General features: G+C 39.3%; 1 protein-coding gene across 1 annotated transcript in view; it reads right to left on the bottom strand.

The window, feature by feature from the left end:
- The window catches only part of LOC119488138 (inactive N-acetylated-alpha-linked acidic dipeptidase-like protein 2), a 341,328-nt gene that overhangs the window by 22,067 nt on the left and 298,361 nt on the right, over nucleotides 1-20,900 (bottom strand). Inside the window, 1 exon segment of the mRNA XM_037769477.1 lies at nucleotides 2,425-2,518. Coding sequence (XP_037625405.1) covers nucleotides 2,425-2,518 — 94 coding nt within the window.

Here is a 20,900-nt window from a genome sequence, read left to right as displayed (position 1 = left end):
CTTTCAAAGGTCATCTTAATATTCAAGGACAGATTCTCTGCACGCTTCGAGACTGTGACTGAATAAGCTGATTTTGGTTCAGAGGGCCTGAGAGGTTGTACAGCTTGCTAGCTGCTGAATATTTTGGAAATGTAAATTTATACTAAGCTCAGACCTTGACTAAAGCGCTGCATTCTTCTTACCATGCAAGTTGCACACTTTTGGGGGATAGATATGTAAATCGCTCGATGTAGCTCGTATACACAGAGGACCGCTTTCCTGAATTTAACATGTGCCTGTATTGGCAATCCGTGTGTCTAACTTAAAACTGATTTGATATGTCATTCCCCTAACCTACAACACATCATACCCTGCTGGATCTAGCCAAGGGGGGTGCTTCTACAAATATATAGAACACAGAATTTAGGAAATATTGGGTTTTCATCAGCAGCAACCTAACACGACTCCTATACAGCTGGAAGCGAAAAAGTAAAATAAAGCAGATGTCTGAAAGTACAAACGTGGAGGCGGGAGAGAAACTAACAGCCCGGACACACCAGGAACGTCAGAAGAGCGTCAATCCTGAATATATGGAATGAAATCCTGTATATATGGAATGAAATGTGAGAATATGGAATGAAATCCTGAATATATGGAATGAACCCTGAGAATATTGAATGAAAACCTGAGAATATTGAATGAAAACCTGAATATATGGAATGAAATCCTGAATATATGGAATGAAATCCTGAATATATGGAATGAAATGTGAGAATATGGAATGAAATCCTGAATATATGGAATGATACTTTGAGAACATGGAATAAAATCCAGAATATATGGAATGAACCCTGAGAATATTGAATGAAAACCTGAGAATATTGAATGAAAACCTGAATATATGGAATGAAATCCTGAATATATGCAATGAAATCCTGAATGTATGGAATGAAATGTGAGAATATGGACTGAAATCCTGAATATATTGAATGATACTTTGAGAATATGGAATGAAATCCTGAATATATGGAAGGAAATCCTGAATGTATGGAATGAAATGTGAGAATATGGACTGAAATCCTGAATATATTGAATGATACTTTGAGAATATGGAATGAAATCCTGAATATATGGAAGGAAATCCTGAATTTATGGAATGAAACTGATAATGTGGAATGAAATCTTACGTCATCAAGGCGCTGCCGCCATCTTGGTTTAGGGTCATTATCCGTACAGATCTTGGTGCTGCTAGACTCGTTTGTCACTATGAGCGAGTCAGCATGAAATCTAGTATCAGCAATCCTAAGTAATGAGGAGATAATTAACACCCTGGTGAATGTGTGTACCAACTGGCCAAAATAATACTGGTAAACATATTCAACACCGTTCTACGGATGAAGAGTTATTCCCCTTTTCATCGTGGAAGAGTAATGCAGAACTGAACTAGTTCACTAAAGTTGGGAAAATATTTGAACTTCCCGGATCAATAACTCATAAGGTAAGCAACGAGCTACAAGCTCATTTTAATCAAAACGAGCCGTCCTCCGAGCTATGCTCTGTTATCCTCACCCATAACTCCACATGACTCAGTTCAAAGCAGCACGGTTGAAGCTACAGCGGGAGTAATGTTAACGTTGTGGCTTTCAAACACCGCTAGCAGCTGATATTTACAGATGAATTAACGGCGCACAGTGCAGCGGGCTCTGGTTGTGAACGCTGGTCACATCAGAGAACTGTCAGTGTGTCTGTTGTGTTAATGGAAATACGTTTAATAACATATACAACACAGTATATCATGCTTCAAACAACAATCTTTCATTTTTACTTTACTACTCTTTACTTATTGGTGTAGCCCACTCCAATATTGTAAAAAGTGAGATTTTCATGTCTTTTATATTATAAAGCAGGTTTAAGTGCTTTAAAAATACTGTTAAAATATCAAAACGTTCAATATACGGAGAAATACACACAGCCCGTATTCAGAAATTGTGCTTTGGGACAAGCCGTTATGATTTCGGTCCATTTGTGATGTCACAAATATACAATATTTAGACCATTACACGGTTTTAAACGTAAACATTCTAAATGTGTCCCAGTTTATTTCCTGTGGCAGTGTATGTAAATAACATCAACTGACAGGAAGTAAACATGGACCCAAACTGCTGCTTAGCAACGCAATTCCATTGCACTAAAACGGAGCATTTCACACAGAGTGTAAATACAGATATATTCATGCAGACAGTATGAGGATTTTTTAACATTACAGCATGTGAACATGTTCTAGTAGAAACACAAAATACAAGTATGAACCTGAAAATGAGCACGATATGGGACCTTTAAGTTACTCACTACAACTGCTTTAACTTCTACTTGAGTACTTTTTTTTGCAAAGTAACAGTACTTTTACAGTTTTTGGCTACTCCACCCACCACTGATCAGAGTTACCTTTGAGTTTGTTTTGAACATCCAGGGCAATGTCCAGAGGGTAGAATGGCAGCACAGGATCATTGACCAGTCGGAGAATGGCTTCAGCTGTCATCTGTAGAAACACAGCCAAAAAAGATTTGAATGAAGTTACACTCCCCCCCCTCCCCCCACTGCTGCATTCATGTATTTTGTCATTCCAATGTAAGCACAGAAACAGAAAGTTTGATTAAATTGTGGGAATGCAGGGCTTAATTTGTGCCAGATCCTGCCGGAACATGACTTTTTCTAACTAAATGTGTCACAAGTCTTTATGCCCCGTGTGGACGGTGCACACATGCCTCTATCTGCACTCAGCATCTCCTTTCCTCATCCCTCTTTGTGTGCGAGTGTAGACGTACCTCAAAGTCACATTTGTTGGCTGTCTCCCGATAGTAAATGACAATGACATGTCAGAAAATGCAACAATATTTTCTATCAGTGCGTTGCACATGGCATTGTTTATTATGTAATTTCATTGCAGTGAGACCATTTTTTTGTAACTTGACATCACTGTATAATATGACCTGTTCTGACCTCTAGGATAATCACAGCCTCATGACACTTTACAAACACAAACTAGAGACCTAGAGCATTCAGAGGATGGATGGCTTTCCAGAACAGAAGTGATACCAAATCACAGCATGGCTTTTTCTATGGTGTTTTCAGGTCTTGGTGTCTTAATGTAGTATTTTGGAGGGCGTTTTGATCATTTTTATCAATTCTGGAGTGGTAAAAATGGTTAAATTTAACAACAAATCTGTGTAGCAAATAGTATCATCCCAAAAATTGCTGCAACAATTTATGAGCATAGGAATGTCCATACAGTACTTCTATCATAATGTTTGTAGCCTTTATACACTTTCACAATTTATTTTACTTAAAGTGTCAGTAGGCAGTATATTTTATCATTGGGCAAAAATTCCATAATAACCTTTCAGCAAATTGTAATTCAAGTGTTCTGAGAGATAACTAGACTTCTGCTCCTCCTCATGGCTGTTTTCAGGCTTTAGAAAATCTAGCCCGTGACGGGAGACTTTGACCAATCACAGGTCATTTCATTGAAAGAGCGTTCCTATTGGCTGTGCTCCAGTCATGTGACCAGAACTTGGCGTTCCTTTACCAGATTTCACAATGGCGGCGGTGTCACAAACTTTCTCATTTTACAGCTAAACCGTGCACTACAAGATGATTCTGAAAACATTTGAGGAGAGAAATAGGCATTAACGTAACATAATATTGATTCATATTTGATCAGCGCTGCCTAGTTTGACCGTTTGGTCGGCGTTCACGAGTGATTGACAGCCGGCTCTCATAGACAGCAGATGGACAGCAGACCTCAGATCAGCTCTTACTGCTTGTTTTCCTCCAGTCTGTGAAATCTTGCAGATGCCGTTAGGAGTACCGGAGGACACAGGAGGACACAGAGGCACAAGATTTTTTTCAGGTCACCTGTTTCATGTACTACTGTCACGATATAGCGTTTTATAAAAATTACTTTTTTTAATCATATTTGCTCCAATCTTGCCTACTTCAGCTTTAATTGATTAATCAATATATATATTTAATTTCTGATTTCTGATTCATGTTGTGCCTTGTCCTCTACACCATCACAGGCCTCAGATCTGATTATGCACAACACACACCTTTTGTGATCCAGATTGTAAATTGAAAATCTGAGAGTCCATTGCAACGTCTTGCTTTTCATGATGATTAGACAACAGCTGTCATGTTAGGGAAAAACAAATAATTGGGACAACTTTGGCTGCAGCGTGAGCAAACATTTATGGATTTCCCTGCTCGCTTGTGCTGGCACCCCCATACAGAGAAGCATCGTCCAAATCGCAGAGTGTCTGTCTGGCTCTGCTCTCACACTGAAGTGTCTTTCATCGTGATGGAAACAGTGTCACTGATGTGGCCACTCTCTCAGCAGGTAGAGGACTTGGCATGGCTTCGGCTTGTATTTTTTGATTCGAGTGTAACATCACTGCGGCTTGCTGTTCTAACCAGCTCCTCTGTATCAAATTACCACTGGGATTATTGATGTATTGATCCCCTTATTCCACACCTAGACTGTATCAATCTCACAGGAAATAGACCCCTCGCTGTACTGCAAGAAAAAAATTGTATTTCTCAGTGCCACACTGTAATTGGAATAACCTTTATCAGCCAAGGACATCACATGCGTGATTTACCCTGAGCTACATTCATTTCCACATTACAAAGATTCAGCATCACACAAGATACGGAGCTTCATCTTTTTCCACGTCTAGCCTCTGTATCCTCTCGCTCGTATTAATTTTTTTAATTTTATCAAATTATTATTATCTTTTGTCTTTTTGTTATTTCTTTTTATATTTTTGCCTTTATCGGATATATGATGGACAATTTAGAGAGGCAGACAGGAATCAAAGAGACAGAGAAGGGGGTATGACATGCAAGGAAGTGACAGCATTACACTACATTAGTGTTCTCAAGGGGGAGGTGAATTCTTGGTACCACTGACAATATACTGTTATTGGTGTATTGATAATTAATATACAATTAATTAATAATATCACTTCAGTTCTAACCGCCAACTGCTCAGTGCAGATGAGTTCAGCATGCATTATATGTTACTCTGTATCATGATTCAATTCACAGGGCTATAAGAGAGTGAACGGGGGATGATATCGAAGAAGAGTTTAGGCATTGAAGTGTTATTCCTGCTAACCTTGCTAAACAACGACAGCTATCAGATATCAGTCATTCATTGCCATGGCGATTGCCCACTTACGCTTCGTCCACACTGGGAACGTCAGGAGCGCGTGGCGGCTGCGCAATTGACGCGTCGGGTGTTCACACCAGCTGCATGTCTGCTGCGTTTCTGCTGCTGCTGTCAGCCCTTTCTTTCTACATAGAGTTTGCATTTTAATGGCCATTTAATTTCATTATAAATATCATTTATATTTATTTTAGACTGAGAAAGGTTAAGAAATGTGTCGTAATTGGTAAATAATAGTAATAATCCACAATTAAAACCCCTTACTATATTCATTAATTGGAGCTCTGCAAGTCACTGCATGTTCTACAACACTGTCCTGCAAATATTTCAGAATAAAAGCCTTGTGTTAAAAAATGTAGGAATTCTGTCAACAGAAAAAAAGCTTGAGGGCTTTCATTTTGAAATAAAAGCAGGAAGTCTTGATTTAAAAACAACTGTGAGCTGTGAACTGCGCGGCTCGCGTCAAAAATAGGCAAGACCTTGAATCTCTAGAAGAGATGCAGCTGACACGCAGCCAGGCCGCGCGTCTGGCTGCTCTAACCTGTTAACACGGACGGCAAAATAAAAAACAACTGGTAACACAGCCGCCACACGCTCCTGACATTCCCAGTGTGGATGAGGCTTTAGAAGCTTGAAACTTAGTCGCTGTTCCCACAAACACATGTCCAAAAACGATTAAAAAAAAATTTGAAAAATAAAAAAGGCTGCAATGTCATTATCATTATTAGTACCAATATTTATTATATAATATAAAAACATTTCAGTAAAACTTTAAATACGTGTCTTATTGTCTGATGACTTGTGCTATGTTTTAAATATATATATTATTTAATATCTTTTATGCATTATGTAAAGAACAATTAATTCCCCTCGTGTATAAAATGTGCTAAATGTGCCTTTCCTTAAAAACAAAGGGGAAAAAAACACAGTTGGGCCTTTTGCTCCATAGCTGAAGAGCGGAGGACAAAGTAAAGGTCAGTATGCAATACGGCTATCTCTCTCTCTCTCTCTCTGTGTGTGTGTGTGTGTGTGTTCCAGCTGACTTGCTTCATTCCTGGCTGGTTTGGCCTCCAGTCTGTCTCCAGTTGAGCAGACTCTTGGATGATAACCTCACTACACAATTCATCATTCATTCATAAAATGTAGTGTAGAGGGAAGTAGAATCATCCAGTTTTTGCCTTCACCAAGTTTTTGTTCCTGTTTGGGAGAGAGGCCAAGGAACCAGTAATTACATTTTGGTGCTAATCGGGATCCAATAGCACCGATATTTGTCCTGGTTTCCTTGGTTGAGGACTAATTTATGTATCACATACAGATTTGCTCCCATCTGTAAAGCTGCTCTAATCAATATTTCTATATACACAAAGGATGAAATGGCTTCATGCAATGTGCAATGCAGCGGTTACTAGTAACAAACCTGCAGAGAAAACAGAGCTAAGAGAGAGTGAGTATATGACATTTGCCAGATGGCCAGAAACAAGACTTAATGCTACTGTTGCTCCGTATCTGCTGGACATATAAAAAGGCAACTCTTTGCTAACAAATTGACCATAACAACTTCATAAGGTAATAATTGGTCAATGTTGTGTTTGCAACTTGCCCCCAAATGGCTAAAAAAAAATAATAATGCCGGTTTAACACATTTGGCGCGCAATATATTTGAATGAGCAATTGAATTGTAGATGTGGTCAACCAAATTGCAGGTGCAGGCGGACGATTGTTTCACCACCATTGACTTTTTTTTAACGCATACTTTCACTTTCAAGGTGGCTTTGAAACACAAGAAATGCAAGCCATACCAGTGTGAAACTTCAGTCTTGGCAATTTCGTCACAATTGATGAGGCGACACAGAATTTGCTTAAAGGTCCCATATTGTAAAAAGTGAGATTTTCATGTCTTTTGTATTATAAAGCAGGTTTAAGTGCTATATAAATACTGTTAAACTATCAAAACGCTCAATATACGGCGAAACACACACAGACCATATTCAGAAATTGTGTTTGAAACAAGCCATTAGGATTTGTGTCCATTTGTGATGTCACAAATATACAATATTTAGACCATTACACGGTTTTAAAAGTAAACATTCTAAATGTGTCCCAGTTTGTTTCCTGTTTCAGTGTATGTAAATAGCATGGACCCAAACTGTTGCCTAGCAACGCAATTCCGTTGCAATTTCGTTGAAATGCACTAAAACGGAGCGTTTCAGACAGAGGGTGAATACAGGTATATTCAGGCAGACAGTATGAGGAAAATAAAGTTTTTTTTTAACATTACAGCATGTAAAAATGTTCTATTAGAAACACAAAATACAAGTATGAACCTGAAAATGAGCATGATATGTCCCCTTTAAATGACCTTTCATACAAGCTAGTTTTGAGCAGCAAAAGCAATTTTTTTTTAATTTTGGGAAAAATTGCCTGTATAGACAAAATATGTCAACATTGCATGTACAGTGCAAAAAAGTAACCTCTAAAATCTGTTTTCAAATGGTATAAAACACAAAATTTGGGACCTTGATCAGAATTTAAAGTACAGTTCTGTGAATTTAGAAATATGTTTGGCCACAAGGATGGACCAGTTTGGGTTTTAAAAAAGATTTAAAGACCAAAACTGGAAAGGTACATTATACTCTCACACCTCTGTGCTTATGTGATATCTGGCATCTTACTTGATCTACCTAATCAGCTGTCCCTATGTAACACTGCTTTGCTAGTGTTTGTAAAATGGCCTACAGTGTACAGATCTGTTCTGCACCTCTCCGCATTGTTGTCACTTCCACTGAAATCAATCTGGCAGGGGGAAAGATTAGAGCATTGATTTGAGGCCGGTGAGTAATACTACTGCAGAAAGCATACATCAAAAGCCTGTAATGCGGCGGGACAGAAAAGGCCGTTGATTTCTTATTTATGGCCTTATTTCTGGATCGTCCCCTTAACCGAGGCAGAGGAGTCAGAACGAGAGAGAGGCGGCGAGAGAGAGGAGAAGGGAGAGTTTGCGAGAGATAATGATGGAGGAAGAAAGGCAGAAAAGAGGCTGTGACATAACAGAAAGGAAAAGACAATCCAAACTAAAGAAAGATGACAGTTAGAGTGGAGTGGAAGGTGGAACAAACTAGCCTGAGCATCTCCCTCTCATGTTTCTTCTTTTTCTTCTCCTCCTCTCCTGTTGTGACCTTCCCTCCCCCTCATCTCCTCTCCTGACCTTTTAGATTATAATGGAATCAGTGCCATCTGTCTAAATTACATCTCAGCGATGAAACACCATTCAGCTGTCGTCGCTATCTCTGTGAATTTTCCCTGGTATAGAGGAAGGAAAGGGGAGGAATTATTTATTTCATGCACATGTTAATCTGGCCAGCTTATTGACTGACCCCGGGTCAAACGTCAAGACCCACGGTAACCCCAAAGCTCTAGAACAGCCCTCGGGTTGGCCAATATTATGCAACTGCATCAAAATCCTACTTGTACAGACAGAAAAACACGTTGCTTACTATACAACAGTTCTCTATATTTAAGAAATAACAGAATCAGTTAGTTTTAGTGTAAGCTCAAGTGAGAAGACAAATAGGCAATCATTCCAATCAGGCCGCAGCAGGTATTCAATAGTTGTCTAATGGATTCACTGGGTTATGTACCTCTGGCAGCCACTGATCAAGCCAGCTGATGGACATTTAACCCCTTACTGTACCATTCCGCCCTCTTTTTGGCTGGACCGCAGAGGGCCAGCCCTACAAATGCAAAAGTCTGTCACTGAGTGAGTGATGAGGTTACAGGATTGGTCGGCCGACTGTTGGAGTTTCCTCATTGGCCGTCATCGTTGTGTCTGGGCTCATAACGTCATCCGGCGGCGAGCTGTATTCACACACAGCGCCATTGCACTGACTGTATCTCACAAGCCACACGTCGCTACTGCGGTATGAACCCAAAATAATAATAATAATAATAATACAATAAACAGATCAAAATGATGCCAAAATAACGACATTATGATGTCGAATTCATGCTTTGTCAAGTCTGTCCGCAACACAACAAGCAAACAACTTTTAAAATGCTTGTTTTCTGAACGTAATTCGTATCGATCAATGCCAGACTATGTAGCTACTCCATCAACACACAACATAACGTCATCTAGGCATAAATATGGCAGCGACATTGTTGTAAACGGATCAAAAGTGTGCCGAAATAACTACATAATGATGCTGATTAGTAAAAAAACGAATTCATGCTTTGTTAGGTCTGTTACCAAGACGACAAGCAAACAACTTTTAAAATGCTTGTTTTCTGAATGGAGCTCGGATCGATCAGTGCCAGACTATGCTAGCATTGTAGCTGCTCCATTAACACTCCATCTAGGAATAAAAACGGCAGCAACAACGTCAGTGATGACAGCGGGAATATCTCAACGCTGATAAACTTTCGCAACGTATGTACTGTATATTGTTACACACCACTTATATGATGATTTTGATACACATGAATCAACCCTTGAATTTCCATCGGGATCAATAAAGTTACTAACTATCTATCTATCTATCTATCTATCTATCTATCTATCTATCTATCTATCTATCTATCTATCTATCTATCTGCTTTAATAAAAAAACTGATATACTTTTAAAATAAATTGCAAAAGTGTATAAGAGCGTAGAACATGATGATAAAAGTTTGTAATGGTCATTCCCATGCTCACTTTTGTTGCAGCAATCTTGGGGTTGATACCATTTGTTTCAAAGATTTGGTGCTAAATTTAACCATTATTTTGGTTCAAAATACCACAACAATTCACCAAGACCTTGAGGAACACCATAGAAAAAGCCATGCTGTGATTTTGTATGAAAAACTTTTGACATTTGGAGATTTCTGCAAGAATTGTTGTTTTTCTGTGATCTCCAGTTTGTGGTTGTAAAGTTTCTACAGTTAGTTATCACACATGAATACAATTGGGCTCACTGGCTCCACAAGAGTCTCAGCATCGGCAAAAAACAACATACATTCAAAAAACTGTATGGTTTTTGCCCCACACTGCATGTGATTTTCATAAAGTGGGCATGTCTGTAAAGGGGAGACTCGTGGGTACCCATAGAACCCATTTTCATTCACATTTCTTGAGGTCAGAGGTCAAGGGACCCCTTTCAAAATGGCCATGCCAGCTTTTTCTCGACAACATGTAGCGCAACTTTGTAGCGTTATTTAGCACCAGGTACCATTGGATTCTTTAAGTTTTCAGTAGTTTCATATGATACCAGTATCTATCGTTGGAATGTTAAGGGGTTAAACTACTCCTATTATTATTAGATTATGTCATTTGCTGCAATTAGTGTGTGTGTCTTGTCCACATAACAACCACCATCAGTGTCGAGGTGTGGTTCCTTCAAGGGGGGGGGAGATCTTGAAATAGCTGCAATTTACAGGTTCTTAGACCTATAAAAACATAATCTTCTGGGCAAATGGCAAACATCTTTCAACTGTTAAAATAAAGAAATGATATTGCACGGTGCAGGAAAATAGTTTCTAGAAGAGGTACAAGTATAACGTTTCAAATGACACCATCACAAACTCTCAATGGGTGCAAGGATTGATGTGGTGGAACGTTGGCCAATTCTGAACACAAGCGGGGAGCTCAGGGCAAACACTGTCAGACATGACACACGCTGGAGCCAATTACAGTTAGCACAACCTATATCTCAGTCTGTAAATACTTTTCATCTATAAATATTAACACTATTAATATTAGTAGTTAATCAGTATTAACATTGTTAATATTTACAGATAGTGTACAGAAAGTGTAAGGGCCAGGTCACACCAGAAAGAGGCACAGCAAAGTTCATTCATGCGTCCTCAAAAAATGGTGGTAGTTGGTAAAGTATGCTGCTAAACAAGCTAGCGAGCTGGGGAAACACTAGCACTAGTCAGTCACAATAGATCCCTGAGTTTCTACTGTATGGTGCATGTACCGGGATGTTTACTCCCCACTTGCATGTTGCATCATTCCATTCAACGCTGCACCCAATAACGCCTATTTATAAAAAAAAAGTTAATGAAGGAAGAGAGGAAAAACGCTCCTCAAGCTAGCTAGCCTGCTAACTGACACTTAGCAAACTCTTGACATTTGTTCACACGGTTTATTCAAAACACGTAGTTGTAGCCTATCACTGACTCGTCAAATAACTGTGTGCTAATTATTTCTCTTTTGTGGAGTAGTTTATACTTTATAGTCTACAGTCTAGACGAGAGAGGAGGTTATATAAAAGTGGATTGTGCAACACAGCTAATAGGAACACCCCGTTTCGGATTTTCCATTTTAAATGCTGGTGTGACCGAGCTTTAAATCTTTAAATATTAAGTCTTTATATGTAGAGGAAACAACTGTGAATTAAAAACAAAAATATGGTCCTCTCTTTAGGTTCCATGGTGAAGAGGAGGTTGTGTTGCTCTGGCTCTATCTATTCGGCGTGGAGAGGTGGTCATGTTGCTCTTGCTCTATCTATTTGGCGTGAAGAGGAGGTCGTGTTGCTCTGGCTCTACCTATCTGGTGTGGAGAGAAGGTCGTGTTGCTCTGGCTCTACCAATCTGGCGTGGAGAGGATGTTGTGTTGCTCTGGCTCTACCTATCTGGCATGGAGAGGAGGGCGTGTTGCTTGGGCTCTATCTGGTTGGCGTCGAGGAGGTCGTGTTGCTCTGGCTCTATCTGTTTGGCGAAGCCGGGAAGCTGCTTGACATCCTCCTGGATCCACCTTCTCAAATATGTTCACATTACTTGTATTATTTTTTGTCATATGGATTGTCTATGTTGTATTTTCATTATGCTGTTACTCTGTACACACGACATCTATTGCACGTCTGTCCATCCTGGAAGGAGGATCCCTTCTCTGTTGCTCTTCCTGAGGTTTCTTCCATTTTTTTCCCTGTTAACATTTTTTTTTTTTTGGTTAAGTTTTTCCTTATCCGATGAGAGGGTCATACTGTAAAGGACAGAGGGTGTTGTATCCTGTACAGATTGTAAAGCCTCCTTATTTGGGCTGTACAAATAAAATTGAAGACTGAATAAAGTTGACCACAAAAGCTTTGTTTTCTTTGTTTACTGACCAACATAATTATCTGACTAGACAGGCAAGTCTCTTACCAAGGACAGAGTACATTACAAGGATAGAACTGTAATGGTAGTAATAATAAAAAACAAATAGGCTACCAGAGCCACCTTCAAGAAAGCAATACAAGAGTATTTAATGCAATTAACTGCATGAACGAACAGTAAATGATTCTTCTGGCACGCTGATTGTTTTTGTTCGTAGTCTCAAAAGGTTTGAAATCTGTACACATCACTACATGGAATTCATAGGCATCATTTTTATGGAAGGCAATGTGACGACAGGGATTTTGGTGCGTAATGTGATGTTTGAATGAAAATAATGTATATAATAGTTTGTGATTTCTATATCGGACCCTCTGGGACGACTAGCTCATATCATGGAGTCAACTTATGGGGATCCTAATATACTAAAATAAACTTAACCAGTAATAATAATGATAATAAAAAACATAAATCCACCACATACCAAGCAAAAGGCTGAAATTGTGATATCTCTATGAGTGTTGGTCTATTAGTCAACATAACCTCAGTATGTGCTCTACAATTATAAACGCAGGATACACATCTGAAATGTCACTTTAACATTTGTTGGACTGGAACATGATTTTAATATGTTGACATTATGAAAAAAAAATCACCCATTTGGTTGACATTTGCCCAAATGATCATTGGGTTTCAATATGTGCTTCAATTTAGACTCTCTCTCTCTTTCTCTCTCTCCATCCTTGCACAGTTCATTTTTCTCTTCATGCTGCATTTGTTTCACTATTTCCTGTTTATTTCATTCCGTCTCTGAGCCAAACACAACTATCTCTAAGGCCTTTTTTTTATATTCAATTTATAGTCAACAAGGTGTGATTGTGTTGGATTTTAGTGTGATTGCTGTGATCCCCATACGGTCAATTTAGCCCCGAGTTCAATCAGCTGTGTGTGTAAACCATTTGCTTTGGTCTGGATCGGGGATGACTTGGTACTTAATTGCATTTATTCAGGTGCATTTCAAAAAGTAAAAATCATTAAAAATGTATAAATAGAAGACAACATGTCTTCCACAGACCTAAAATTAGGTGTTATAAAGAAATTACTTCTGGGGACTTATAGCTTCAGAGTTGGATTGCAAATCACATCTAGATCTTTGCCATCTCTAGCTGTTAGCTAAATTTGATGACAACTTAAGTACAGAAAACACTTGCTACACAGCTATAATCTAATTCAGTGTGAAAATATTCTCTAAAAAAAAAGAACTAAAAGTCAATTTTGTGTATTCCTGTTTGCACTTTAACCCATCTGAAGAACTGTGAAGGTCAGGCAAATCACTTACTCCTGTAATGAATGAAGAACTTCAGCCTGTGATCGTCGTGTTGAATTTAAATAGGATTTGGGAAATTGGGGAAATATTTATTGCATGAAAAAAGAGATAATAGAGAGGCTATTTTTAAACTTCAAAGAATTCCCAAGGTCACTGGTAGATATAACTGTGTAGGAATCAGACATTTTGTAATTTTGTATGACAACAGCCTTTAAGACGAGCATAATGAACTAGAATGGCACTCGGAGAGCGCAGACCTCCGCCAAGCTGCCCGAGTACGATTGCCCCTTTTCTCTGTTCAGCTTGCGCCATCATCCATGTGTAATTTTGTTTATGTGGAGATCAGCTGTACGTAGCGGAGCATCATAAAACACTTCATTCAAACTGAACGGAAACAAAATAAAAACTCCCCTAAACCGTCGTCGTTACTCTTTCCAACAATCATCAAGTGTGCTTTGGTTGAACTCGAGTGTAATTTCACCGAGTTTAATGTGAGAAAAACGCTGATTCTACAGTTGTTACCCTCCCCACCCCCACTCTCTCTCTGTCTCTCTCTCTGAAGGAAAGAGGCTGGGTCATGCGTCATCAACATGTAATCAGTTACACTGCGCATGTGTTATACCCGGAGGTCTCAATTTTCTGGCTGATCGGAATCCTTGCAAAAATTCCTGAATCTGGATGATGACCCGGATCGCCACCAAAATCTAATGGATTGTTCATTGTGTCACACCCCACCCCTCCAAAAACTTTCATTCAAATCTATCAGAGACTTTTGGAGAAATCCTGCTAACAGACAAACAAACAAACAAACAAACCATAGCCGGTGAAAACATAACCTCCTACCTAGACCTTCGGCCTTGGCGGAGGTAATAATTGAAAAAGTACATGCTAAAGTACTATTTCAAGTGCCCATATATGTTCAAATAAATTTTGTTTTTACGGTCAGATAAGCTAAAAGTTAAATATAAATTAGCTGTTAGTAAATCTTTTACTTCTGTGTAAGTATTTTTGTGGCACGTCATTTCTGCCAGAGGTAAGAATGTTATTTGAAGATTTTTTATTGTAGGCTACTGTATGTTGTTTGTACTCAAATCAATAAAATCTTAATCTGAAAAAACAATTATTAAGATGCAATTTCATACAAATGGGCAAAACAGCTGTTTATTTGTGTTAATTTTTGCACAACTTTAATGTCTGAATGGATGTTGTAAAGGAGACATGCAGATTATGAAGCAAGATGGAAGGATATAGAGAGGAAAGTTCAGGATCTACAAATTCCAGTTTTGGTAGGAAACAAAAAACGGACAGAAACTATAACACATTTAATGGATCCAATTACAACATTTACACTAGAAATCTGGGATAAAATAAATAAGAAATATAAACTCAAAAGGGAAAGAAATATACTGAACTGGGTTGCATATGATCCAAAATCTAAACCTGGGGTATATGACCTAAGGTTCAAACAATGGACAGAGAAAGGTATCACTGCTCTATGTACCATTCTCAAAGATGGGACATGTATGAGTTTTCAAGACTTAAAGGTGAAATTTGGTCTGGAAAAACAAGATTTATCTAGATACCTACAAATACGGGACTATCTTATGAAAGAGGTGAAAATTGATCCTAAAATAATTATGAATTAGCATTATAGTGGATTCATATCACCAGGGTAGATCTCGTGTCATCTCAGCATTCTACAAAGCCTTAGGGGAGAATAGAGGAAGCTCAACACTATACATAAAAAAACAAATGGGAATCAGAGCTAAATATTGAAATTTCAGACGAAGAATGGTATAAAATGTGTATGACACAGTGTACCACTACTAGTTCACGAGTATGGAGAGAATTTGGTTGGAAGAATCTTACTAGGTTCTTCATAACACCACAAATCAAAAGCAGACAGCTAAATACCCAGCAACCATGTCGGATGCTCTGTGGCAATCTGGAGGCCAACCATACCCATGTTTTCTGGAGCTGCACTAAACTAAAGCCTTTCTGGAATAATGTAAATGTAACTGTTAATGACATTATGGGATATGCTACTCCAAACAATTGTGCTGTGATGTACCTAGGGAACATGGAGGAGGTTGTGCATGGAACAGATAGATATCTGGCAAAAATTCTGCTTATAGCCAAAAAAGCAAAAAAGATATAACAAGAAACTAGTATAAAGTAGAACCTCCAGGGAAAGATCACTGGTTTGAGATTGTCCGTGATATTTTTTCAATGGAAAAACTGACGTACCAACAAAAAATTAAAAGCAATATCTTTGACAAGAAGTGGGAAAAATGGATCATTTACATGGAACATGAAACATGATGCATGTGTTGTTAGAGAATATATACATGTTTGACTGCCCCTGAAAACTGTTTTTGTTAAACTCTTCGCACAATTTGTTAAGTGTTGTATTGTTTGTTGAATTCTGTATGGATGCTCATGATGTTCAACCCAGAGCTGGAAATGCTAAATAAATATCAAAGTTTAAAAAAAAAAAAAACGTTCCTGAAGTGATCGTGCCGTGGTAAAGGGTTATCTGTCTACTTTTCCTTTCCTGTTGCTTACAGTGAGGAGCCTTTGCAGCCAAATCTATAGTCATTTTGTATATTCAAGAGGTAACAGATTGAAAGCAAATGGGGACAATTGTACCTGATATTTTGATAATGTTCCATGTATGAGGAAAAGATGGGAAGACATATAGTGAAAGACTGAAAAACGCAGGGAGACAATCACTACTTTTCAACAACGTATAATGATCAATGTCAGACAGATTCGGATTCTTTTTTTATTATTATTCTGATAACCAGCACACAAATGGAGGAGTTTGAAAATGAAACAAACTGAATGGAGGACATGTCGAGTGGTGCTTCAGACAGCAGAGGGCTCTCCTGTGACATGCATGCTAGCTACCTTAGCTTTTCTCTCTCTCTCTCTCTCTCTCTCTCTCTCTGTGTCTCATACACACACACAGAAGCTACTGTGTATTCTCAGTGACACACAACTGACATAGCCTCTCAGCCAACTCCTGTCCTCTCCAGATTGGTAGCATCATTTGCAGTGCTGGTCTACATAAACACATGCATGTCGACATCCAGAGTAGCGGCGTTAACTTCAGAGCAGTGCAGCACTTAAACACACACACATCCCCCACAGGCGCATGTTACACAGATGAAGCAGGCGAAAAAAAACGAAATGATGATGGTCAGATGGGCGGATGGAGGAGGCAGAGCAGGTGACAGAGATCATTTTCTCTTTCTCTCTCAGTGAAGTGGTAATTCTGTCCGAGGCTGCAATATCATTCGCCTGCCTGCCTGTTTTCCCCCCCAAGGCCCCGTGGAGAGATGGAGAGATTCTCCTCTGATTCAGGACGCCCAGTTCTCTGGGCCAAAATAGGCCTCATGAATAAACCATAAACTATGTAGTTAAGTTATGTAACGACAGCACATGAATAGATGCAGCATGGTTAAAGTACAGTAGGAGTGGGAGTGGTGGTGTTCAGTTTCTCTTTTTTGAAGTTGTGCTCAAATGCATAAACAAATATTACAGTATCGCTTCTAAAGTGACAACAGTGGTACTCCAAAAATATTTATCCCCTGTTTAAACAGCGTTTGATAAATCACATCTCCACTTGAAGAAATTATCAGGGTGCAAAGGGACAGCTTAAACATTCCCAGTTTGTGTGAATGTGTGCAACAACTGGGTATTTTAGCATGAACAGCTACCAGCTGAACTTACATGAACTCAATATATATATATATATATATAAAAATCAAGTATACTCAAGCATTACGTCTCTGTATCACGACCGTATCGATCACAACGTTTCCGTTATTGTTACCGTTAAATGAAAATTGTTTATCACAAATACAAATCAACATTGCATCTTGCACTCTAATATTGTTCAGTATTATTTTAAGGAAAATTTAAATTATGTGTTAAATATCTTTTCAATATTACATTACATATGTGAACGCCCACGTTTTTCACATTTGTATGTTGCTGGTTGGTGCCAGAATCGTCTGCTTTGCATTCCGCCATTGCAAAGTCTGAAGAGCTTCATCGCATTTGGGGCAGTTGAGTATGTCCAGTCACGTCTCAAGCCTCCGCCACACTGGGAACGTCGGGAGCGCGTGGCGGCTGACTTCCCTTTTGTTTTTCGTTTCAGCTTCCGTGTTAACAGGTTAGAGCAGCCACACAGCCCGCGTGAGACGCGCGTCTCGGCTGCGTCTCAGCTGCGTCTCAGCTGCGTCTCAGCTGCATCTCTTCTAGAGATTCGAGGTCTCGCCTATTTTTGACGCGAGCCGCGCATTTCACAGCAACAACAGACAGTGAAAGTGATCTATTGGCTGTATATTGACATCATACCAGCAACATTACTACAGTTTCAATGTCTAGACATCTGTAGAAAATGTTACGGAGATGAAAAAAAGTAAGACTTGTTTTTAAATCAACACTTCCTGCTTTCATTTCAAAATAAAAGCCCTCAAGCGTTTTTTTCTGTGGACAGAATTACTCCATTTGTTAACACTTGGCTTTTATTGTGAAATATGTGCCGGACACTGTTGTAGAACATGCAGTGACTTGCAGAGCTCCATAAATGAATATAGTACGGGGTTTTAATTGTGGATTATTACTATTATTTACAAATTACCACACGTTTCTTAACCTTTCTCCGTCTAAAATAAATATAAATGACATTTATAATGAAATTAAATGGCCATTATGAAAGGCAAACTCTATGTAGAAAGAAAGGGCTGGCAGCAGCTGCAGCAGAACCACAGCTGGTGTGAACATCCGACGCGTGAATCACAGAGCCGCCACGCGCTCCTGACGTTCCCAGCGCGGACACTCCGTTAGTCAACATTATAATGACAAGACAAGTTGAGACAGTCGGTCGGATACAGCATGCAGACTGAGAAGCTGTTTGACTTATGATTTTTTTTCTAATTTTTACAGCATCAGATTTTATAGTACTGTGGTTCAAGAGGCTCCCCCCGTCCTCTGCTGTGTCCACACCAGCCCGCAGCAGAGGGGACAAAGACGTCTCTGCTTTTACTCCCACTCAAAAACACTGTGATTGCAGTAGGGATGAAGTCAGCTCAGGGCCTTGGAGTAGAGGGAATAAAAGAAGAGCTGTGGGCTGGAGTTGAACTGAGGTTCAGCTGGCGGCTACGCTGCTGTTGTGACAATGAGACATCTACTGCATTTAGGCCAAGAGCAAACCACACTCGTGTGCCAGAGTAGAGCTTTTCTCGACACTCACAGTTCAAGATCCAAGCCTGTTTATAGCAAAGTGGGTAATTAGATTTGCCAGAGAAAAGTAGGCAGGGTAGACAGTCTCTTGTTGTTTCAGGAAAATGCGCCTTGAATCTCTGTGGAAGGTATCCAGGAAGGAAATAATTCTAGTAGAAGTCCTCAACTTGAATTGTGTTGAGTTTCAAAACATCAACAATGGGAAGAAATATTGTTGGATTCTATAAAAAATTCAGTAAGTGTACCTTCTATTGACAATTACTGTACTAATAGGTTATATACACACTAACTTCCGTATTTCAACTCAGCCAACCATGTCACCTCTGGCGCTCGTAACGCAACAGACAGCGATGGCGTGTTCACCAGGCTTTCACTCGGTCGCCATTGGACAACAGCGTTAGTGGCATTATTCAAGCAATGTGCCATACGTCAGCAACTAAAAAGAAGACGGAATTCAAACTATACGTTTCAAGCTACATCCACAATTACAAAGGTAAGATCCGTACGTGTAATGTTAGCCCTTAATATGTTTGTGTACTAGCTAATGCTAACGATACTGTTAACGTTATGTGTAACCTCCTCTCCACGCCAAACAGATAGAGCCAGAGCAACACGACCTCCTCTCCACGCCAGATAGGTAAAGCCAGAGCAACAGGACCTCCTCTCTACGCCAGATAGATAGAGTCAAAGCAACACGACCACCTCTCCACGCCTAATAGATAGAGCGAGAGCAACACGACCTCCTCTCCACACCAGATAGATAGAGCCAAGGCAACACGACCTCCTCTCCACACCTAATAGATAGAGCCAGATCACTGCTCTGTAACTTCTTTTACACATGTTCTGTGTTCTTTGTTATTTTAAATGCGTAAAATTAGATAATAATAATTTGGATACAATTTTTGCTTTTACACATCATTTAGTGCATATGAACTGTAATAATTTAGTTCATTGTTATCTTGTTTTTTTCAGACCTTCTCACTGTACTCATGTAATCTCCTTTATAAAAAAAGTTCACAAATGTATTATTTAAAAGAGAACGTTTTAATGTTTAACTGCACTTGCAGCAAGTACAGTATGTATTGTAACAGATTTGTGCATTGCTGCGTGGCAGGTAAAGCAGCTTTATGCATCACGTGACAGCACTTTACTACCAGACTGCACATTATTCCCAACTGAAGATCACCTCTGTTCCCCCCCAATACACAGCTGAGACAGGCCACTGTATCCCTATAGATGTGCATAGTGTTATGAGTTGGTCAACTAAGAAAAACAATAATGCAAATAGCAGATATTGGTCAGACCTTGAGTTTCCTTCACTTGTCTAGTTACCTTGTCGAAATGACTAATTATATAAATGAGACCAAACACTTGTGCAGACCTTGCCTTTTAGGGCCTTTAAGAACGTTTTTGTCCACAGCCAATTCTTCACTGTAATTCATGATGTTCTCATTCTGTTCTGTAAACGCCACACACTGTTGTTCATGCAGGAACTCATACACAGCCAGTACCCATGGCCAGCGCCAGGACTAATATTTACAGACACAAGACATGCAATGAGCTGGTTTCTGGAAGACATCTTTTCCCTGCTTCAACGAGCCTGAGCTTTAATAACAGATGGTCCCATCGGCAGTATTTCTCTCCAAACACACTGCATGTGTGTGTGTGTGTGTGTCTTGATTTTACTGACACAGAACAAAAACAAAGAAAAATTCTTTCTCCCAGAGACAAGCAATTATGAACATACATAATTGGCAAAGCCTTAATTGGATAAATACAGAGTTAAAACCTCCATTACCCACAGTTGTTTGTTGACAACACATTGAGTGTGAGTAATACAGATGGATCTGAAAAGGAGGAGGCTGTGGCTCAGTGGGTAGAGCGGGTCGTCCTTTAACCACAAGTTTGGTGGTTCCATCCCCGGCTCCTCTACTATCTACATGTCCAAGTGTCCTTGAGCGAGACACTGAACCCCAAGTTGCTCCCCGGGCGCTTCACAGCAGGCCACTACTAGCCATTTATTTTCATTATAAATATAAT

This window comes from Sebastes umbrosus, chromosome 5, assembly GCF_015220745.1.
Source record: "Sebastes umbrosus isolate fSebUmb1 chromosome 5, fSebUmb1.pri, whole genome shotgun sequence".
NCBI lineage: Eukaryota > Metazoa > Chordata > Actinopteri > Perciformes > Sebastidae > Sebastes > Sebastes umbrosus.
Note: the sequence above shows the minus strand (reverse complement) of the source record. Positions and strands in the feature narration are given on the sequence as shown.